General features: G+C 41.3%; 1 protein-coding gene across 3 annotated transcripts; it reads left to right on the top strand.

Moving 5' to 3' along the window:
* The first annotated feature begins 118 nt into the window (after nt 1–118).
* On the top strand, nt 119–24,534 carry LOC118398223 (solute carrier family 2, facilitated glucose transporter member 1-like). 3 transcript variants are annotated; one of them, XM_035793360.2, is made up of 11 exons: nt 119–1,051; nt 8,801–8,942; nt 16,492–16,593; nt 16,969–17,129; nt 17,915–18,155; nt 18,838–19,000; nt 20,251–20,438; nt 20,894–20,998; nt 21,102–21,200; nt 21,388–21,591; nt 21,734–24,534. In XM_035793360.2, the coding sequence occupies exons 2-11, from the start codon at nt 8,928–8,930 to the stop codon at nt 22,010–22,012; spliced, it is 1,557 nt and encodes a 518-aa protein (XP_035649253.1). In that variant the 5' UTR covers nt 119–1,051; nt 8,801–8,927; the 3' UTR covers nt 22,013–24,534. The 3 variants fall into 3 exon arrangements, with proteins under 3 accessions (XP_035649253.1, XP_035649252.1, XP_035649251.1); XM_035793359.2 differs by lacking the exon at nt 119–1,051 and adding an exon at nt 7,418–8,328; XM_035793358.2 differs by lacking the exon at nt 119–1,051 and adding an exon at nt 7,418–8,338.
* Nucleotides 24,535–24,580: the final 46 nt, after the last annotated feature.

The following is a 24,580-nucleotide window of genomic DNA, read 5'->3' as shown; positions in this document are numbered from 1 at the left end:
GACTTGGTGTTGGACAGTCCCATAAATTAATCCACAAGACAGGATAGGTCGGTATATTGAAAAGGTACAATAGAATTTAGTAAAATAATTGCTGACATTCGGTAGGATGACCTGCCATATTCTCTAAAACAACAGAGGTAGCTTACAGTATAGAAATGAACATTCAATTCTCTGGCAACAGTGGTGGACATTCCTGCAGTCTGCATGCCAATTGCACGCTCCCTCAGAACTTGAGACATCTGTGGAATTGTGTTGTGACAAAACGGCACATTTTAAAGTGGCCTTTTATTGTCCACAGCACAAGGTGCACCTGTAAGGATCATGCTGTTTAATCAGCTTCTTGATATGCCACACCCCTCAGGTGGATGAATTTTCTTGGCAAAGGATAAATGCTCAAACATTTGTACACAACATTTTAGAGAAGTTGTGTATGAAACATTTGTTTTTATTTCAGCTCTAGACACATGGGACCAACACTACATGTGTTTTATATTTTAGAAATGATTGCATGTTTGTATTTTTGTTCAGTATACATTCAGAACTACTCAATGAGGGAATGTGAACAACCCCCAGAGTACAATGACACTTGGTAGCCTACCAGGTCAGAGTAGGTAGACTAAAATGCTGCTAGAGTATACAGTAGATGTATCTCCTAGTAGTCTGTATAGAAACCAACGTGCGCAACTGGGGAAAAACGGCCGGGTTTGGCTTAGATTGTCATGTTAAAATAATGGGCATCATGCCATGCCAAAGATGGCGCTAGTGGGGGACCTATCTAGGATATATACATAGGTGCGTTATGAGTTTCTGATTAGGATGTCGTAACATGTAATAACCGAGTAAAGGATTAATGCTTGCATTTTACCAAACTTTCCGAAGTGAGTTATTCACATAACATGGAAATTAACCCAAAGCCAAGCGCTACGGAAAAGAGGACACGGTTTGTGGACAATGTAATCGCTGTCGGATAAAGGCAAACAAGTGGAAGAATTGAGCTAGAACGAAGAGACTGCAATATCTCAGTCAAATTCCGATGCCAAGGACATGAAAGGTGATTTGTATAAAAACTGTTTTTTCCGTGATCCGTGGGAGAATTATGAAATCTTTACCGTCTTAGATAAAAACGAGCCGCATGTGCGAGTAGCAATACTGCTTAGCGTTATTGGAAGAGAGTGCCATATGCTTCAGCGTTATCTAGATTTGGGGGAAGAGGATATACAAAAATAAATCATTGACGTTTTACAAAGACATTTTGAACCCACTCGTAATGAGAGTTATGACAGATTCATTTTAACACGTGAATAAACTCAAGCAGAGACGCCTGGTCAATATGTTGTGAGGCTGCGTCTGATTCGTGTGATTTCGGGTCAATGAGAGACGAAATGCTCAGAGACAGACTTGTGATTGGCTGTAAAATGAGAGCAAGTATGCTGTGCGAACCACAATTTACGCTGACTAAAGCCATAGATATATGCAGAGCAAGCGAACAGCGAAACATATCCAATTAAAAAACATGACTACTGTCTTTGTTTGAACAGACAGGATCTGTCAATTATGCCACCCACAACAAATACAGAGGCCATGTCGATAAAAAATGTAAATTTAAATAATCGGACAGTGATGCAATGCGGAAAAATTCTGAAGATGGGTGCACGTACTGTGGATCAACACACGCAAGAGCCAAATGCCCAACATATGGGGTTATATGCAAATTCCGTGGAAAAAAATAAACATTTTGGTAAAGTGTGCAGACAAAGTAAGCCTGCCAATCTGCTAGAACAGGATACATGCAGTGATCAAAATGATGATGAAGAAAAGTGGACATGCTATACATGACATATGTTAATTCTGTTCAAAGTGGCAAAGATGAATGGTTTACAAACTTAACGCTTGCCCCACTGATGTGTTATAACTGTGATTATGATCCAAGCAGCACTCAAATGCCAGCTAGACAGTGGCTCAACTGTCAATACACCTGGCCAAAGAGACTTTATGTAAGTGATGGAGATGCAAAGCCACAACCAAGTAAGGCTACGACTGTATGATGGCTCAGTTATTACACAAGTAGGGGAGTGTGAACTACAAGCCAATCATGATGGTGGAAACGTGCTAAAGTTCCAATTGGTGAAAACCTTCCAAAAGCCTCTCCTTTCAGCAGAAACGTGTGAAAAGCTTAAGTTGCTACAGCTCAACCACCAACCAACATGTTGTTCATCATGTCAGCACTCAAGAAAAACAACAGGTCCCATCAGACTTGAACTCCTCAGAGGCAATACTGAAACAGTTTGAGGATGTTTTTGAAGGGATGAGTGCTCTGCCAGGTGAGCTCCACCTGGTGGGGGATTAGTCTGTTAGACCAGTTCTACAGCTTCCCCCACCCCGCCGAATCCCCATTCCACTGAAGGAAAACAGACTAACGGCTGTTGATTCAATGGAGGAACAGGGTGTCACTACGAAGGTCACCAAAGAGTACGTCCATCCTGGTAAGGGACTACTGCACATACAGAGACAAACTCACAATGCAGGAAGAGGTCGTCCACAAAGGCGATAGGGCGGTAGTGCCAGAAACTCTACGCCCGATGATTCTCTCTCGTATCCATGCAGGGCACTCGGGTCGAAGCCAGTCTCAGGAAAGCCAGAGACTCAGTATTCTGGCCCAACATGACCCAAGAAATAAAAAATGTTGTGGCTGTGTGCAGCATATGTAATGCTAATCTACCTAAGCAGCAAAAGGAAAGCTGCACCAACATGACGTACCAGCACGTCCTTGGTCTAAAGAGGGAATGGATCTGTTCACAGTAAAGAATGTTCCTTTTCTGATTATAGTGGACTACTATACAGATTTTTTGGAGGTGGAGAAATTGACACAACAGCCGCTTGCATCATCGACTGTTGTAAGCAGCAGTTTAGCAGATTTGGCATACCTGACAGTTGTGGTGTTAAGGATAATGGGCCCCAGTTCATGAGTCAAGACTTTGCTTTGGTTTCAAAAGCCCGGGAGTTCCATCATGTGACCTCCTCACCCTACCACAGTCAGAGTAATGGTAAGGCAGAGTCAGCAGTGAAAATAGCAAAGACTCTCATCGCAAAGGCTATGCAGGAAGGCACAGATGTGTGGCAAGCCATTTTGGCGTTGGGTAAATACTCCCATAGAGGGCTTCGGCAGTCCTGTACAGAGCTTAATGTCTAGACACTCCTTCTCTCTGTTGCCAACAACTCCCAAGCTCCTCGCACCAAAGGTCATTAGGGATGTTCAGGCACACCAACGTGCACATCAGGACAAGTCAAAACATTACTATGACCAGCATGCAAAACATCTGCCTGTGATTAAACAAGTGCTCCTCTCACCTCACTCCAGGGATGCCACATGGAGTCTTGGCACACGCATAGGGCACATCAGCGCAAGGTCATATGAAGTGGAAGTAAAGGGACAAAAGTATCGAAAGAACCGGAAGGACATACGCCCAGCTCAGAAGAGCATAGGGCACAGAAGGGCGACATGGGAAGACTGTGAATATCCTCTGGATGGTGTGGACAGGACACATAATGAGGAGACGGGGGAAGACCCCACCAGGGCAGTTATCTCTGCCGACCGTGCCTCCACAACTTTAGGAATATGTGTAAGAGGAAGGAGAGGCCCTGAGGCTCACAGAGGTGCCAGGAGAGGACCTGAGGATCCCAGACGTGCCCAACGTCCCAGAGGTGCCAGGAGAGGACCTGAGGATTCCAGAGGTGCACAATGTCCCAGAGGTGCCAGGAGAGGACCTGAGGATCCCAGAGGTGCCAGGAGAGGACCTGAGGATCCCAGAGGTGCCCAATATGCTACCAGTGTGACACACTTGACTAGGACAAAGGCCCCTGCGGTACGGGCACTATCTCCCTTAAGAGATGGACAATATATTTTTTTACCTTATAAAAAACAAGGTGTTGATTATGTAAATACGTATTTTCACTGTGGTAAAAATGCTATGAAGTGCTCAAGCTAATTATTTATGAAAAGGAAGATGTTAAGATAATGGGTATAATGCCAACCCAGAGATGGTGCTAGTGGGGCACCTATCTAGGATATATAAACAGGTGCATTATGAGTGTCTGATTAGGATGTCGTAACCTGTAACATGTAATACCTGAATAAAGGATTATGCTTGCATTTGACCAATCTCTCCGACGTGAGTTATTCACATACTGTAAACATACAGTTGACAACGTGTAAACTATGTTTATAGAAAAAGTTTATTGAAAATATAAATGCGTTTGCACAATGAACACTTGTCTCTCAAAGACATTGTTACAGCAAATTTTACAGAGGTAAAGACAGTTTCAGGTTGAATATTCGCACTTTCAAACCTCAATAGCTTTCATACCACTTGAGCCACAGACTCCAAATAAGTGTCATAATGTTGGAAAAATTGCGTACAACATTGCACAGTTCTTATTTAACGATTTGGACAATAAAATGTGGAAATGTGAGCAGCATTTTGTAATCCTAGTTGAATTAGTTAGGGAGCGTAAACAAAGTACCTACTTTTTTTTTTACATATGAATTTCAACAGCTTCTTGGTCATGTCACCTACTGACTTCAAACAAGGTTCAGAATGTCCACTCAGTTGACATACAGATTGCACACCCTTTAGTTTGTCCATTGTCATCTCACACGGTTTTACATGAATTTTCAACATTTTTTCGATGTTTCTAATTTCAACAGCTCCTTGGTCATGTCACCTACTGACCTCAAACAAGGTTCAGAATGTACACTCAGTGGGCCTACACATTGCACACCCTTTAGTTTGTCAATTTTCATTGCTAATGTTGAATTAGGTCAACATTATAATTTCAATAGCTCCTTGGTGATGTGACCTACTGACCTCAAACTACTTTCAGAATGTCCACGGACTGGTGGAGACGGCGCCACGAGGTGTCCAGTGCGGTAACGCGACTGATCCCAGAGAAGCTAGCGGGAGCCCGGGGGAGAGTTCTCTTTTCTTTGTAAAGGGCAGGGCACCCTGGATTGGGTTCACCCCCGAGAAAGGAACCCAAGCCCTGGAAAGCATTGCGGTTCCGGCGGCGTCCGGTGAGCTCTCGCTGGCCCTTGAAGATCCAGGGGAAAGGGTGTACATTTCAAGACGGGCCGTATCCATATCCGCAGCAGGTCTCCAAGGTGAACAGCCTCTGGCATGTTTTAACAAATAAGGGTAGTTGTCAAGTCAGATCTGTAACTTCGGGTTAAGGATTGGCTCTTAGGGCTGGGTCAAGGTTTCGTACATAGCAGGGAAGCTCACTCGCTGCGATCTACTGAAGGTCAGCCCTCGATCCAAGCTTTTGTCAGGGATGGAAGGCGTCTGACTACACCATCCTCCTTCTTTACTCACGGGCTACCAGGTGCACGCAGAAGGGAGAGCCCAGGAAGGTGGGTAGAAGGCGTAAGACATTGTGCTCTGGATAGGTAAGGGGCTAGGTGGTGGTCGCCCATCCGCCCAGGCCCGTCCTCTGGTGGGACTGTGAGTCAGGTTGGTACTAGCTGTGGAAGTCAAAGGGTCACCAGGTGCACAAGGAGGCCTCCCCCAGAGAGTGTAGGCCAGGAGTCAGAGGTCACCAGGTCAATGGGGGCCTGCCTGGAGGTCAGGAAGGCTCCAGGTAGAAGGCTCAAGTGAATAGGTGTTTGAGTGACACTGTCCTTCAGGGGGGCAGAGTAGGGAAATTAATGTAAAATTGTGTGATTTGAAAATGGACATACAAAAGGGTGTGCAATGTGTAGGCCCACTGAGTGTACATTCTGAACCTTGTTTGAGGTCAGTAGGTCACATGACCAAGGAGCTATTGATATTAGAAAGTTTGAAAAATTAATGTACAAACGTATGAGATGAAAATGGCCAAACCTAAAAGGTGTGTAATATAGAAGGGTAGTCGGGTGGACATTATGAACCTTGTTTGAGTCCAGTGGGTCACATGATCAAGGAGCTATTGAAATTAGAAACTTTGAAAATGAATGTAAAATCGCATGAGATTAAAATGGACAACAACAAAAAGGTTGTGCTACATATAAGGCCATTCAGTGGAAATTCTGACAGCAGTTTGAGGGTTTTAGGTCACATGACCAGAGAGTTATTGAAATTAGAAACATTGAAAAAGATTTAAAATAAATGTCAAATCGTGTGAGATGAAAATGGACAGACAAAAGGTTGTGCTACAGGCTACGCAGTGGATATTCTGAAAGTAGTTTGAGGGTTGTAGGTCATAAGACTAAGGAGCTATTGAAATATGAAACTTAAAAAATATATTGTAAAATCTCATGAGATGCAAATTGACAAACAAAATGGTGTGCAATGTGTAGGCCCACTGAGTGTACATTATGAACATTGTTTGAGGTGTGGGTCACATGACCAAGGTGCTATTGAATTTCAAAAATGTAAAAATTATATTTTCAAATAGAGGGAGATGTAAATCGACACTAAAAAATGTGTGCCTATGCCATCGGGTTAGTGACGGTCCCTAACTGCTGTTAGTGGACGTAAGGAAAACTACAGGCGAATATCCGTCGAATATCCCACCTGAGTCTGTTTTTACCTCGGTGCGAATATTTCCCATTTTAGCAGTGACATGAAATCAAGAACAAGATGAAACCAGTTTCTTGTCATTGTTGATAGCTATCTGCCCATCCATAATCACAACTCACGAACTTCTGCCACATTGAACCGTGTGCATCGTTTTCGTGACGTTCTCATGTAAACCCATCTATCTATGCACTGTAGGATATTACGCGAGAATAATGAATAAGCCTCAGCCACTCACTCTCAGCCTCTGTCGTCACCTCACAAAGTGTGTAGTTCATTTATATTTTTGGGGTAAAAATGTGAACAACAGTTATGGTATTTTGATGAACTGAGGATAATAATACCCTTTTTTTAAATGATGCTCTTTGCACCCTTTATTTATTTATTGCCCTATCCACGACCGATGGACACACTAATCTAAAGGATACCGCTATGTTTTTCCACTGACCCGTCATAGCATGGGTGGGAAACAGTGTATACAGACCTGTGTACCTATGGTTGAACATTGATTGGCATGGGTGTTGCTAAAAACATATGCGATTTAAACAGAAACTACAAAAATGATGTAGTTCGAATAAAACCGTTCAAACGTAGACGTTCCCCTATAGCCTATATGATGCAACTGACCACGAGGGTTGCAGGAAAGACTGCCGAATGGTTGTTACATCAAACTGAATGAGGTAAAAGTGAGGAATGGATCAATTATACAAGGAAAGTGCTCATTGTAAATACAGGCACAACCTTTATTAAAGTATCAGTATGATGAAAGGGCACAACCTGATGCAACACCGTTAAAATTCAGTTGACATTGATGCTGCAACAAAAATGCTTGTGCCATGTTACTCCATCCAACATTTCAAAATTATTGTTGGCCCGTTATTGTCCAAACTTCTTTTATATTGGGAATAATGGGGCACTATGTAAGTGAGCATCTTTATTTTGATCTCAATATAATAGAAAACGAATGCTTTATTAGGCCTATGGTCTGCATAATTACCAAGAGCTTCGCTCTTTATTTGGGAACATCACCTACAATGTAACAATTTATGAACAATAATTGTTTCATTCTGCTTGTTCATGTTGACTGAATAACCCTGAGTCATGGGCTACTGTCACCATTCTCACACTGAGTCACGAGATTTCTGACAGCCATGTGACGTGATACCCAATACAGTTATTCAATTTCAGTCCCACTGCTTGAGAACAATATACGAGAGGCAATTTATGCAGCATATATTATACACATATTCTACAACTTCAACCATTTAAACAAATATTAAATGGCGGAATAGCTCGAACGGAAGAGCATACAAACGGATGGATCCTCATCAGTATCGTGGACGGTGCCAGGCGCGTGATACATTGCTTTGGTACTGGGGCAGCGTTGCATCAGCAGCATCCGTCATCAGCTGATCACTCTCAAGGTCTCCTTCGCAGAGCATCATGGGGAGGACACTGGAACCGCTGGTTCTATCCGGGGACCGCTACATCCCCTACAACTAAACCAACGTTGGTTCACCATCAGCACCATAATAGGAGACCCACGCCAAAAAGAGGTCACGCAGAGAGCATCTCGTTTTTCATAGGTTGTTAGGAGCTGGACTAACTCCTCAAAGGGAAACGCGCGGATTGTCGCGCATCCACTCCACAAACCTGAGCTATATGAAACGAATAACGAATACATTTGCAAGGGACTTTGTTTTAATAGTATTCTACCGCATTGGTGCCAGTTGAATCGTGGAGGGCGGGAGAGGAATAGCACGACTGGTCACGACAGGTGAATTTCGGTAAATTGCTTGTTTTATACTATTATATGACATCTAGGGCATTGCTGACAAACCGTCTGTATAACATATTGATTAGTAGGTCAATAATTAGTGCCTTTATAGTAGCTTTTGGCCGTTTAAGAAGTGTGGGAATCACTCTATTTGACCGCAAAGTCTACGTTTTGCTTTTCATAGAACAGTGATTTTTCTAGTGAAGTATAAATATATTGTTTTTGCTGCCATCGGATTCCTCTATTAGCTCAATACGCATAAAACAAATCAATCGAATAGAATCGTAAACAAATGAAGACATTGCAATCTATTAAGACGTTAGAAAGTATGCTATCAGGATATACAATTATTCAACTTGTTATTTTAGGGCTACTTCAGTTCAATTCATAAAAGCAACAGGGCAACGTTTGTTTACAACTGTGATCAGATTCAGCACCAAGGACAACGTCTTATCAGTTCCTTATTTTGCAGGCTGCCGCTTTCAAGACTGTGCCGTGCTTTTCCACCTGAAGATCCTTTCTCTTGTCCTCCTGTCCTGTTTGTCATCTTCTCATCAAGAGCTGCTATTTGTTAGTGAATATCTATCTATTCACTGAAGATGGTGGAGGAGGAGGTACGTTCTGCCCCCTAATTCAACCCTGTAGACAGAGTAGCAGTCTATGCTGCTGTTATTATATGCTGACCATGCACTACTCACAAGTACTATACTTTTGACCATACAATGTGTGGCCCCTCAAAAGGTCCCTAAACCTTTGCATTCCTACAATCCATCATTTTTTTTCCAATTCTGTTGCATGCGGTCAGAATGTCATATGACTGTTCAAAACCTACTTCATGGTGGTGGGCGTTGTGCTGTATGATGCTGTATATCAGTGAGTCATGTTCTACGCTGAGCTTCCCTGAGCCATACAGCACCTTCCGAAAGTACTCACACCCCTTGACTTTTTCCACATGTTGTTGTGTTAACAGCCTGAAATTTAAAATGGATTCAATTGAGATTTTGTGTCACTGGCCTACACAAAATACCCTATCATTTACAAATGAATAAATCGTGAAAAGCTGAAATGTCTTGAGTGAATAAGTATTCAACCCCTTCATTATGGCAAGCCTAAATAAGTTCAATGTGCTTAACTAGACACATAATACGTGGCATGGACTCACTCTGTGTGCAATTATCATAATAGTGTTTAGCGTGATTTTTGAATGACCACCTCGATCTCTGTACACCACACGTACAATTATCTGCAAGGTCCCTCAGTCAAGCAGTGCATTTCAAACACTGATTCGACCACAAAGACCAGGGAGGTTTTCCAATGCCTCGCAAAGAAGGGCACCTATTGGTAGATGGGTAAAAATAAAAAGCAGACATTGAATATCCCAGAATATTCTAAACATGCATCCTGTTTGCAACAAAGCACTAGTGAAACAACGACCAACTTGACAGAGCTTGAACAATTGGTAAATATTGTACAATCCAGGCGTGCAAGGCTCTTATGCAGAAAGACTCCAAGCTGTAATCGCTGCCAAAGGGGATTCTAAAATGTATTGTGTCAGGGGTGTGAACACTTATGTGAATGAGATATTTGTGCGTTTAAATGTTCAAAACATTTGCACAAAGTTATAAAAACACGTTTTCACTTTTTGTCGTCATGGGGTATTGTGTGTAGATGGGTGAAGAAAAAAACAACTATTTAATCTATTTTTAATTCAGGCTGAGGAAAAAAAGTGGTATAAGTCAAGGGGTATGAATACTTTGCAAAAGGCACTGTAGGATTGAACAGTTAGATTACTGTTCTATGAGTAATAGGTTCCAGAATGAGCTTTTATGTAATGGACGTTTATCGTGCAATAGACTATGGCATACACGTCTAATCATTCATCTCTGCTATTGACATAATGAACTAACCCAAGGCCTTTTGGAGCTCAACCTATGCTGTGGTATTAGATATACAGTCAAAGCTAATCAACTCATCAAAGCAATTTGGCCCCAGCGTCTTTCAGTACATGAGTGGGTTTGATTGGTTCTCTTACGGTAGGTTAATGAGATAAGAGTGAGCGGTTCAGTGAATGGCTCAAAAAGAATTAGGCCAGAATCGTTGTTGTATATATATATATATATATATATATATATATATATATATATATATATATATAGAGAGAGAGAGAGATAGATAGTATTTTCCCTCCCACAATGCATTGGTGCAAGGAGCAGCAATGCCATGTTTTATCGCCGTGTGTTTTGGTCTATTTTAGCGAGTGTCAATTTAACGGTCACCTTCAGGCAGTTGTTATGAAAATGAGGAAGAGACAGAAATAGTCTTGGAGCGAGAGGGCTATGGAAGAAGTCGTGTGTCTGTCATTAGAAACAGGGGGGGGGGGGATAGATGCAGTCTGGGATGGGGTTATGAAATAAGTCGTGTGTTACATCATTAGAAAAGAGAGCGATGGGAACACAAAGAGGAAAAGAGAGATGGAGCCCCGAGACAGAATTGGAGTGTACAGTTCACTAAGGTCAGATGAATAAGTTCCACTTCTGTGACTCTGAAAAGGACTACTACCCTGTTGAATTCTTATTTTTATCTGAGTGTTGCTCACTTTGCAAACAACCCCATTTACTAGGCTACTAGCACAAAGTTACATTGTACACATACCTGAGGTATGACCGTGTGTAATCGTGATAAAAAAAAATCAAGTCCAGCATTTGGCTGGGCTGAAAAGAAAGACGTCTTTTAACACAGTCCTATTTTACGACTTATCTCTTATCCCGGCTCTTTCGATATTGATACAATAATTGTACAAATCATGAGAATTTTACACATTTTGAATGCATCTCAAGGCTGCTTATTTCTACTGAGTCATTGTGACTTTACAGGCGGCGAAGGGGGGTAGAGAGAAGAGAGAGGGGGAGTGGTGGAAGGTGAACTTCAGGATATAAACAGGGTGAGAGGAGGGAGGGATGAGAGAGAGAGAGAGGGATAGAGGGAGGGACTGGGTTTGGCGGAGGCCATAGTGTTTAGCTCGTTTGTTTACAGTGTGTTAAAATAGCACAGACTGTCACATTGTACGTTTTTGCCTGACACATGCTTTGTCTTGTGACACATCCCTGCCTACTTCAGTTTCTATTTTTCGTTGGGATTTCCGGATAGTTCCTCTATTGAATTGCCACCATCACTTTGGGAGACCTTCCCGTCCAAACACACACATACAAAACACAGAAAATAAATGCCATCTAAATATGTTTAGAAATCTGTCATATGGTGGAAGAGAAAATGTAATCCAGTAGGAGAAGAGGTGAAAGGACAATGTTTATAATGGACCAGAATTGCATCATTCAACTATAGTTAGATGTAAGGTGATGTAAAGATCAAATAAATGACACTGATGCCAAGACCATTTTTAATCTTATATTTCATTGCATTCAAAAATTTGGGGGTGTCATTAGCGTTTCCTACACAGGTCCCTCACGTCTCTGTCATCTCTTCTCGCGCAAACTGAGGCTCACATACGGACTCAACACCGCCTCAACAGCGAGCTCTAGAGGTGGACCGAAGGGCACCTAAGCCGCGAGGGAAGGTCGACCCAGTATCATATAACCTCTAACAATATGCCTTCTCAGCAGTGTCTCTGCATAGTGTTCCATATTACTGGATTCAGCAGAAAAGACCCAGAGCTTGATTTATGTGGCCTTCAACGAGTTTCATTTGAGATCTGGCTACAGGGTCAATTAAGGATACAGTCAAATGTAAATAGCCTACATTTGGTACCCAGCATATAGGCATATTTATATGCATACGACTATAAAGTGGTCTGCTAATGTTATAATGTATCTAGCAGATCTCAGCATATCTTTAAAGACTGGGGAAATACCTTTTGTATGGAAATGTGCCCGACCCCTCTCCATGAAGGTGGGAACTCCTTAGACCCAAATAACTATAGACCTATATCAGTAACCTGTTCAATAGCAAAATTCTATGAGAAATGAATATATTCCCAAATGTCTTAGTACCCTGATGACTTTAATTTGACACAATCTGTCTTTAGACCCACCCATTCCACTACTACAGCATTAGTGAATCATACACATGATATACCTTCTTAATCTGACCAAGGCAAACTAACTGGTGCCATCTTTCTGGTTTATCCAAAGCATTGGATTTAGTCGATCATCTTACTAGGAAAACTTCAAAACCTTGGTTTCACTAACAGATCACTAAACTGGTTCCATGCGTATCTCAGCCATGGAAAACAATGTGTTTTCATGGACGGACACAAGACGCACATTTTTGTACTCAGTATAGGTGTACTTCGAGGCTCCTTCTTTTCTCTGTATTCATAAATGAATGGCATCTAATTGTTTTGAAGAGACATGTTCACTTACACGCGGACGATGAAGTGCTCTATATAACCAGGTTCAAATATTTTGCAGATACAAGCAACTCTCCCAAGATGATTTTAACAATTTACAAAAATGATTTCTAGCAAATCATTTAGTGGTTGTATTGAAGACAAGTCCCATATCATACCTTTTGGTACACGGCAAAGAATAAACTCCACAGCTAGCAATTTCAAAACTCATGCAAGTGATGGAACGATGCTTGAAAATGTGGATGGTTTAAAATATCTAGGTTTGAGGATAGATTCTGAATGATCTTTTGGAAAGCGTATTGATGATTTTTGAAAAAGAATGAACTCTAATAAGCTTCGGGTTTACTCTACAGATCGAATAATTGTTTTACTGTATCTGTTAGAAAGACCTTAGAAAGACCTTAGTAACCCAATTGCTGCATCCGATCCTAGACTATGGGGACATTATCCATCGGAAAACACGACCAAAACCTGACTTTGCAAATGTATCACAATCTTTGCAGATTCTTCCTTGGATGCTATTGTAAGACACATCATTGCACAATGTATGAATCACTAAATTGGCTCTCACTCTGAAACAGAAGACAATCGGTACCGATTTATTTTTACACGTGTCATCTTAAAGGTCCTTGTCCTTGTATATAAGGAACACATAACTTTACAAGACTCACACTACGTTTTTTTGCCAACAGCAGCAATTGCAAATTCCAAGGGTACATCATGGGGTTAGAGTAAGGTCTTTCAGATACAAAGACCCAACTGACTGACTGGAGTCATTTACCGAGAGAAATCAGGGCATTAAAATAACACAGTGAATTTAAGAAAAGCCCTTTTTCAAATGTTAAGAACAAACTGTTTGGGGTTTTTAAACTAATAGAAACATCACCATGTGAAGAAATGTGTAAATATGTACAGTACCGTTCAAAGGTTTGGACACACCTACTCATTCCAGGGGTTTTCTTTATTTTTTAAAAACCTTTTTATACATTGTTGAATAATAGTGAAGACATCAAACTATGAAATAACACATATGGAATCATGTAGTAACCAAAAAAGTGTTAAACAAATCCAAATATATTTTATATTTGAGATTCTTCAAAGTAGCCACCCTTTGCCTTGATGATAGCTTTGCACACTCTTGGCATTCTCTCAACCAGCTTCATGAGGTAGTCACATGGAATGCATTTCAATTCACAGGTGTGCCTGTGGAATTTCTTTCCTTCTTAATGCGTTTGAGCCAATTAGTTGTGTTGTAACGAGGTATGGTTGGTATACAGAAGATAGCCCTGTTTGGCAAAAGACCAAGTCCATATTACGGCAAGAACAGCTCAAGTAAGAAAAGAGAACGACAGTCCATTGTTACTTTAAGACGTGAAGGTCAGTCAATGCGTAAAATTCCAGCGCAGTCGCAAAACCATCAAGCGCTATGATGAAACTGGCTCTCATGAGGACCGCCACAGGAATGGAAGAAGTTCATGAGAGTTACCAGTCTCATAAATTGCAGCCCAAATAAATGCTTCACAGAGTTCAAGTAAAAGACACATCTCAACATAAACTGTTGAGAGGAGACTACGAGAATCAGGCCTTCATGGTCTAATTGCTGCAAATAAACCACTACTAAAGGACACCAATAATAAGAAGAGACTTGCTTGGGCCAAGAAACACGAGCAATGTTTCAGATTTGCACTGTGTCTTTGTGAGATGCAGAGTAGGTGAATGGGTGATCTCTGCATGTGTGGTTCGCACCGTGAAGCATGGAGGTAGAGGTGTGATGGTGTGGGGGTGCTTTGCTGCTGACAGTGTCAGTCATTTATTTCGAATTCAAGGAACACTTAACTAGTATAGCTACCACAGCATTCTGCAGCGATACGCCATCCCATCTGGTTTGTGTTTATTGGGACAATCATTTGTTTTTAAAGAGGACAATGACCCAACACACCTCCAGGCTGTGTAAAATCTATTTAACCAAGAAGGAGGGTGATGGAGTGCTGCATCAGATGACCTGTCCTCCACAATCACCCAACCTCAACCCAATTGAGATGGTTTGGGATGATTTGGATCGCAGAGTGAAGGAAAAGGAGCCAACAAGTGCTCAGCATATGTGGGAACTCCTTCAAGACTGTTGGAAAAGCATTCCAGATGAAGCTGTTTGAGAGAATGCCAAGATTGTGCAAAGCTATCATCAGGGTGGCTACTTTGAAGGATCTCAAATATACAATATGTTTTGATTTGTTTATCACTTTTTTGATTACTACATGATGTTATTTCATAGTTTTGATGTCTTCGCTATTATTCTACAATGTAGAAAATATAAAAAATAAAGAAAAACCCTGGAATGAGTAGGTGTGTCCAAACTTTTGACTGGGACTGTTGAAGAAGTTAATGCTGGCCAACACTGATTATTGTTGCATTAACTCTACACTGGCGCCAGTTTCTTTTGCCAAGTACACATTTTGCACAGGAATGACAAAAGCCCCATTGATGGAGGAGGGTAAAATCCTTGGCATTGGTAACAGTCACGCAGTCCTATCCAACCTATAAGATCACAACTAAGCACATTTCATAACCCTGATCTGGGCTCTTCACTATTTGTGGCTCGATGGTGCTAAACATAAGCCTTTCCTTCTAGCCTGACCCTAATTATCCTTGTTATGGTACCACAATAATAGACCTAACAGCGTTGGGATCTTTTTAGAACACCAGATAAGTGTCATGCTGCCATCTGAACATTTCTCTGGAGACACCAGTTAGAGGGGGAGCGCGCGGTTCCACCTCTGTCTGTCTGTATGACTCATCCTCCTTCTACCGTATTTGTTTAACAATTTTTTGGTTACTACCTGATTCCATATGCGTTATTTCATAGTTTTGATGTCTTCACTATTATTTTACAATGTAGAAAATTGTAAAAAAATAAATAAATAAAGGAAACCCTTGAATAAAGGTGTGTCCAAACTTTTGACTGGGACTGTATGTATGTGCAGTATATATTATAGGGACTGAATTGTGTTAGTTGTATTAGTAGTTGTAGCAGTAGTCTTTATTAGTTCTAAGCCTATTAGTTGTTTTATGCTGTTTGTTATGCTGTTAATGTACGTTTTAGTTTTGTATTACTATTTCATTGCTATTGTTATTAGACAGCAGTTGCCATATTATTCTGTCTACTATGTATTGTGAATTTCTTTTTTTTTTGGGGGGGGGGGGGTTGGGGACACTTGAAAACAAGATGGTGCATCTCAAGAGATTTCATCCTGCAAACATTTTTATGAATAAGTAAATATGCAGTGGTGGTAGAGGTTGAGAGTAGAGTAAAGGTGGTTTGGTGAACTACGCTCACATGATGCGCAACCTCCTCTGAGACCTCAGGAAGTGTATAGGCTTTACCTCAGTATTAATGCTGTATTAAGACGACTTGGGTTTGACACCTGGCCAGAGACATTATAATATCTTAACCTGTAATTCTGTATGATGTCATTTACAGACAGTGCATGTAGAACAGTACTAATGTCTCTGCTCTGACAGTGTTTTAGTTTTACACTATATGGGCTCTTAATCAGAATGTACTGCCATTAACCCAGGGGCACAACTTTGGTTATAGAAGCGGGTGGGGCCAAAAAGGTAATAAAAATAAATGAAACAATTGGTCGGATAAGCACCCCAAACAGCCTACCTGCCCGCTCGGAGGCATCCACATGGTCCTAAAGCACACCGTTGCCTCGTTTTGTATCACATTCAAAAATGCTATTTCAATTTCCCATAATCCATAATAACACACACTCTCCCCATTCTGTTTCTAACAGAAAAAGCAGGTGACAGGATACCTCCTGTTCTCCCTGGCCACTGCAGTCATTGGCTCGCTGCAGTTTGGCTACAACACAGGGGTCATTAATGCACCTGAACAGGTTTGTAGGCTAATTTTGTGTTTTCTTATAACAGTGAAAGCATGTGTGGGATTTGGTTTTGTTAAACTTTCCATTATGCTTGTCGATATTGTACTACTGATTTGTTTTCCACAGTGCTTCATCAAGCGCTAAATCAAGACGTTGTATCTTGGTAATGCTTCATATCTGATCTTTCTCTCTCTCCCTCCCTCTCATTTTATTTATTCTCTGTCTCTCTGTCTCTCTGTCTCTCTGTCTCTCTGTCTCTCTCTCTCTCTCTCTCTCTCTCTCTCTCTCTCTCTCTCTCTCTCTCTCTCTCTCTCTCTCTCTCTCTCTCTCTCTCTCTCTCTCTCTCTCTCTCTCTCTCTCTCTCTCTCTCTCTCTCTTTCTGCTCAGAAACTGCGGGCCTTCTTCAATAACACATGGATGGAGAGGTATGCCGAGCCCATCAAACCAGGAACGTGCACCATTGTGTGGAGCTTGTCGGTGGCCATCTTTAGTGTGGGCGGCATGGTGGGCTCCTTCAGCGTCGGAGTGATGGCAGACAGATTTGGGAGGTGAGTGGTGACCCCAGTATTCACCTATTTCAACCCGATGCCATTCTTCACTAACTATCGATAGTTTTCTAATGTTCACATTTTGGAACAGGGTAGGAAGTGAAGTTTTCAATGCAAAAATCAAAATGTTTGACATGTAAATTAAAAACCACTGCACCTTCACACACTGTAACAATATTATTTGAGCCAGCATACTTAGAATAACATTTCTAGCCCATTGTCAATCATCTTCCCTGATGAGAAAAAAACACACAAGCCTTTATTAGCTACCCACACGTATTGTCTATGGCAGAACAATCAGCTGTGAATAACGTTTCTTGAGCGGGGCAGCAGGTAGCCGGGGCAGCAGAGCGTTGGACTTGTAACCGAAAGGTTGCAAGATTTAATCTCCGAGCTGACAAGGTAAAAATCTGTTGTTCTGCCCCTGAACAAGGCAGTTAACCCACTGTTCCTAGGCCATCATTGAAAATAAGAATTTGTTCTTAACTGACTTGCCTTGTTAAATAAAGGTATAAAATAAAATGGACAGTTTTGGAATTTTTATCCTAGGAGTGAATTTTGTCACTCTTCAGTTCTGGTTCTCTGCCTTTCCTTGGTCTGTTTCTGCCTCTGCTACACTGCAGGAACCAATGAGGCTCCAAAGAATCAGTGGAGAGTGGTTAGAACGGTTGCTCTGTTTCCTCCTCCCTCTACATCTTAACCTCTCTCTGTCTATCTCTTACTCTGTGCAACACTTTGTCTCTGAAGCCTCCAATCTGTGTGTGTCTCTGGGTATTGGGATAAAGGAAATTGTCCATGTTCCTGGTCAACATCCTGGCTGTGTTCGGAGGCCTCCTCATGGGTTTCTCCACCATTTGCTCCTCCTATGAGATGGTCATCGCTGGACGCCTCGTCATTGGCCTCTTCTGCGGCCTATTTACCGGCCTTACGCCCATGTATGTGGGGGAGCTGTCCCCCACACCTCTCCGAGGCGCCTTCGGCACCTTGCACCAGCTGGGCGTGGTGATTGGCATCCTGGTGGCTCAGGTCAGTCCTCGATGGCAGCCATCTTGATTTTCTGTCCTTTAACATAGGAATAGTCTTAACACGTACCTTACCATACCATGTCTTTGCTTATGATACTGGGAATAAAGTCCCCATGTAAGAATATTCTGTTTAATGTGTGGAAGTATTATTTTATGCAGTGATGTAGTTAAAAACAAACAACCATGATTGCCGTTCGGGGAGAATAAAGTTACGCTCCCTAATGCCTGTGTAAAATAAAAAAAAGGTGCCTAAACGGCGTTTACTTCCGTGTACCCTCCATTACACCACTGCTTATATGATTAAGTCGTAACTGGCAGACATTCTGATTTACTTGTCTCTTAACATTGGAGTAATATCTTTTTCAAATTATTTTCTCATTATTCAAATTATTTAATGAGTATTAAATTAGTTTTTAACGAGCGACTACATCTTGCTCTAGGAACACAATTAGTAATATTCCTCCCCTTCATTTTCTCCCATACACTGTCATGAAACCTTCTCCATTTGAATCCCTTTATAGAACTGCCATAGTTGAATCCTATCTACCATAGTGTATATCCATCCCATCAGTGCTTCCAATCCCATCAATGTGCAGCATATTCCATTAATGTTTGCATGTAAACTGCGAATGAAACGTTACTGGTAGTAAAGTTAATCCTACTTAAACTTCTCTGTGTTGTAGATCTTTGGTTTGGAGTCTCTGCTGGGGTCGGACAAGCTGTGGCCTCTGCTGCTGGCACTGACGGTCATCCCGGCCGTGCTGCAGTGTATCCTGCTGCCCTTCTGTCCTGAGAGCCCTCGCTTCCTCCTCATCAACCAGAACAAGGAGGAGCAGGCCCGCAAAGGTGGGTGCTCCAAACCATAGAAACCATCAAATTGTTGGGGTTTGAGGTGCTTTGCACATTCTAGTAATTATATTTCTATGCTCGAAATGCAGTCATTTACTCTGGTTCGTCAGGAACTCTGATTTGTCAGGAAGATAAATGGAAAGGCTTTCATTTTTAGCTCCTATTTTAGCTTGTATGTACCTGGTATGGTATCTATTTGCAGATAAATTATGTAGTGAGCTTTTCATGCATAACAGTGTTTAGGGTTTACTGAGAATGGTGCGACAAAACAAAACATCCGGTCTGCGGCAGTCCTGTGGGCAAAAACATTTAAATAAAAAAGGGAAAAAAAGAGATTGATAACGTTATGTAAGAACTGGCACTACCATGGACAGATACTGAACAAACAACTACAACTCAGGCAGGTTTTAATGTTGGTGCTACGATCGCTAGTCTGCTTGACAATGTACACAACTGATGTGTTAAAGGTCCAATGCAGTCATTTAATAGAAAAAACGATTGGTCTCTACCCAATTGGTAATTACAGGCTTGTCCCATCGCTGCAACTCCCGTACGGATTCGGGAGAGGAAAAGGACGAGAGCCATGTGTCCTCCGAAACACGATCCCGCCAAGCCGCACTGCTCGCTTAACCTGGAAGCCAGTCGCACCAATGTGTAGGATTTTATATCAATATCAAATAAGTTCTGGGTAACAACTAAGTACCATACTATGATTGTTTTAAATGAAAATGGTCAACAACAAAAAAAAAAAAAAATAGCTTCTTATCAAAGAGCAATTTCTCAGCAATAATTTTGTTACGACTGTCTGGGTGGGGTCTGCGTGGGGGACGGGAAACTTGTATTGGCATAGAGGTTTGGAGCTCTCTTTCTTATTAGTCTATTAACTAATTGACCGCATGGTGATGTCACCAGGCAGACCAAAACTCAATCCCACTAAAACAGCCTGAAATTCCAGGCATTTTTTTCTAGCTCTTACACTAAAAGGGCATTATCATCATCAACCTTTATAGTGTGGAAATATATATAAAACACAGGAAAATTACATTTTTGACTGCACCGGGCCTTTATAAATGTCTTATGCACCGAACATATTTCAATATTTTCTTGAACATATTGTCATTGGTTGACTTTCTAGTTACCTAATGATTTCACAAATACAATCTCTCCTTTTACAACTTGTATGTCCTTTACTCTCCATCGTGGTGTCACGTATGTGTCCCTCTCACTCCACCGGTTTCTCCCCCCAGCCCTGGTGCGTCTGCGTGGCACAGAGGATGTGAGTAAAGACATGCAGGAGATGAAGGAGGAGAGTTCCAAGATGGCCATGGAGAAGAAAGTGACCATCCTTGAGCTGTTCCGCACCGCAGCCTATCGGCAGCCGCTCCTCATCGCCGTCATGCTCCACCTCTCCCAGCAGCTCTCCGGAATCAATGCTGTGAGTGAACTATGACTCCCAGGGGGCCACAGTACAAACACATTCTAATTCATTTAAGTGCCACCAAGGATATCTCAGAGGACAGCCTAACAATACAGGGTCGTATTCACTAGGCACGAAACAGTGGAAAAAAGCAGAGACAGAGACTATCTGCTACGTTGTGCCCTTATGAAGATGACCCGACCTTCATACAGAGAGAAACTGCAGCTGCCTATGCATAGTTGAATGGCAGGTGCATTCAACCTGCCTTATATTCTCAATGATTGCATGTTTGGGAGATTTGTTTGTATTGTTCAATGGATTAAACATGATTTAATGGGCGTACGGCAACTCCATAGTGTAACAGTGTGATAAAAATACCACTTTGATATGATGTGGCTACCTATTCATAGATCATGGCTTTGCTGCAGATCAAGAACATAATCCTATTGTCTCCCTCCCCCAACCCTGTTCAGGTGTTCTACTATTCAACTGGTATCTTTGAGTCAGCCGGTGTCACCCAACCCATTTACGCCACTATTGGAGCAGGAGCTGTTAACACTGTCTTTACAGTGGTATCTGTAAGTATAACATGCTGCATGTATTACAGTAGTGTTTATTGAGTTTTTATGTGAATGTAATGTATGTTTACTGTAAGGTAACTTCTTTCTCTGTTTTTGTCAGCTCTTCCTGGTCGAGAGGGTGGGACGAAGGACTTTGCATCTCGTCGGATTAGCCGGAATGGCCATCAGTGCCCTGCTCATGACTATTGCCCTCCTGTTGGTGGGTGTCAGTTTCTATTGGTTGTCATTCAACATAACAGATATGTCATTAATTACAGTAATTCAGTTTCATTGCTATTATTGATCACAATCTCCATCTCCTTTTTCTCTATCTCCCTCCCTCCCTCCCTTTCTTCCTTCCTTCCTTCCTTCCTTACCTCCCTCCCTCCCTCCCTCCCTCTGAGTAGAAGGGCTACTCGTCTCTGAGCTACCTGAGCATCGGGGCAGTGTTTCTGTTCGTGGCCATGTTTGAGATGGGGCCTGGACCTATCCCATGGTTCATAGTGGCAGAGCTCTTCTCCCAGGGTCCGCGGCCGGCCGCCATAGCCGTGGCCGGCTGCTGCAACTGGACCGCCAACTTCCTGGTGGGAGTCAGCTTCCCCAAACTGGAGGTGTGAGAGGTTTCTCTAGGTTTCCCATTAGGGGCGAATTCTAACTTTCACTTAAGTAAACACTTCACATAGTCATACAGTGAATCATTAGAATAATTAGACTTCCACTCTTTTTCCTCTCTCTTTGTTTGTAATTCTGTAGGAGCTGTGCGGGCCATACGTCTTTATCATCTTCATGATCTTACTCATCTTCTTCTTCATCTTCACCTTCATCAAAGTCCCAGAAACAAAGGGCAAGACCTTTGACGAGATCGCCCGCGAGTTTGGCGGGGCCCCCCCGCCCCCCACCACCTCTGTGGAAGCTCCTCCCACTAGTAGCAGCGTAACACTTCCTGCCTCGCCCATCAAGGAGAAGGTCCCATTGGTGGGAGCGACAGCAGCAGAGGATAAGTCCATCTCAACTGTACAGGCGAGCTTGTAGAACCCTGTGTCAGGTCGAGGGTTAAATGTCAGGTGTTTGGGGTCAGCAGGTTCAAAAACAGATACAAGCTTAATTCTTTGGGAGTTCAGGTACATGGGGATGAGTGATTGAGGTGACGGGAAATATACTTTTCGTGTACATGGAAAGCCACAACGCACACTTATTTTGGTGGAATACGGTAGCTAGGATTTCTTTCTTTCATGTGTAATATCTTCTTGGAAGTGTTCTCAATTTATAGGTCAAAACTATTATTTAATTGTTTTGCCTTTTACTGAGTGCATCATAATTTGAAGAGCAAAGTGGGCCTAGTCAAAACAAACAACCTCAATAGTTTTTCTGGTTAATAGTAGTTTTAATAGTAAAACTGTAGATTAGGGTCAATTGCATTGGTTTGCTTTCTTGGTTTAGAAATAGCTTTTTTAAATAACCCAATAATCCCAGAATGATCATACTTGGCATTTTCTTTCAACAGATATATTCGTGATCAAAATGATATGCTTTTACCCTATATTCAATGTAAGAATCCACTGATAAAGAATCACATTTGGATGGTTGATGAAGTAAGAGAGTACATCTTTCACTTTAACTTAAGCTGCACCGTATTAACCAAATGGAAATCAATTAAAACTCCACAATAGCTAATATACTCTTTAAAAAGCACTTTAAGGCAAATGAATTAACATAAGTAATCATTTGATAAATATTTACCTGAGGGAGTGCTTTTACAGCTAGCCTATTAGAAAAATACTTTAGGATAGCGTAGAATTGCATTTAACTATATTGACTAAGGCGACTGCAATAGAGGTTTCAAGTGAAAAAGGATGAAACTTTATATAAAGGATGGGTAACATGAATAAAGATAGTTATTTTGGATATTAGATTATAATAGATTATGATATGTGTTGTGATGTTATGAACTTGGATTCGATTAGAATCAACCATAGAGAACAAAGGACTCTATGGTATTGAGTGCAATTTTGAATTTTTCTGCAGTGAGAGCATTCAGTAAAAAAAAAGAAAAAAGGAATATAATTGTGACGGTTGTCTATTCAATGTGGATTTGAAATACCACAATAGTTGTGACCAAATGTGAGGATTTGTGCAAAATTGCTTTTTAATTACTCTACTTTGTGACCATTTGTCTGACAATTACCATGTGGAACATTTAAAAAAAAAAAAGTAATTTGTTTAAAGATTTCATTGTATATATAGAGTCGATAAATGTTTATTTTTTTGTGGTTGTGTAAATGATATGTAGTAAATTTTGCTCCAAGCGCAATCACTATTTATTTTGCTCAGAAAGATGACACAGGGTCATGGCTTGGTTCCGTATTAATATAATATATGGTGGATATATGATATGTGTTGCACTGGGGAAAATACATTCCTTTGATGGTAGTGTTCAGTATTTGACCTCTACTCTTAGGAGAAAACGTTATTCAGTGGCTGCACTCCCTCACTACTGTTAACAAGACTGCAATACTGTACTAACTCAACCATACCCAGCTACCATATGCACATTCACTTACTGTACACAGTTAGGAGAGTATTTATTTGTAAATATGTATTTCAGAAATAATATTTATATGTTGAATGTGTGCTTGTTCTGACTTATGGGGTGCCCATCATCCAATGAGTGAACAACTATTTAGATTTGTTTCCTAGTAATACGCTGAAGCATTGAGACACAAATTGCTCTATTAACTTTGTGGTTAAAGTATTATTTATGTCAAAATATACACTGGAAATAAAACCAGTTTCCTTACCACTGCTCCACAACAGTGCTTCCCTCATCCTCCCCCTCTTCCCACTTGCCATCCACTTGCTTAGTATACACCTTATGGTGTCCTCGGTGTGTGTCTAAAAAAAGTGTTTATTTGTATTTTTTAGGATTGTATCCTGTATTGTCACAGAGATCTATTCCAATTGACTTCAGAAAACCATGTTGTTTTGAAATGGGGTTTTACCCATGCTGTTGGTATTGCTATTATGTCGATTTTGTCCATGGCCTTTGTTTCATGGCCTTCCGTTTGCTTTGAGTGACCGTGTTTATGAGGTCCACGTTTCGGCTGTTTATTTGCGCCTCTTCTTCAGCACCTTTCAGCTAATGTGTACCGTATGTGTCTGTGAACACATTCTTCCTGCTTCTAAAGCCTTGTACTCTTATTCTCCATAAGGCACCAAACAAAGGGCATTTAAGCTATGTCTATAGTCTCTGCCATAAACAATTGAAATGAAAATGTATGAAATAATCCATGTTGGTATTGAATTTTAAAAAATGTGGTCAAATTAATATTTCGAGATCATGCGAAGTGCAGAAAAGCACACTCTTGAATCCATTTGATAATTGTCCTGTATTGGGAAAATGTATCACACAGACAGTATAAATCTGGCTATACAATAGCTTTTGAGAAAATGAAACATTACATCAAACATGCACCCTCATATGTTACATGTATTCGTTTCACTTACGTTTGTATGTATGAATACAATGTTAAATAAAATATCCCACATCTAACATACACACACAGCCTTTGATACCTTCTGATACTATCGTTGGCAAGTACA

This window comes from Oncorhynchus keta, chromosome 19 (assembly GCF_023373465.1).
Source record: "Oncorhynchus keta strain PuntledgeMale-10-30-2019 chromosome 19, Oket_V2, whole genome shotgun sequence".
Classification (NCBI taxonomy): Eukaryota; Metazoa; Chordata; class Actinopteri; order Salmoniformes; family Salmonidae; genus Oncorhynchus; species Oncorhynchus keta.
The sequence above is the reverse complement of the archived record's forward strand: the minus strand, read 5'-3'. Positions and strand labels throughout refer to the sequence as shown.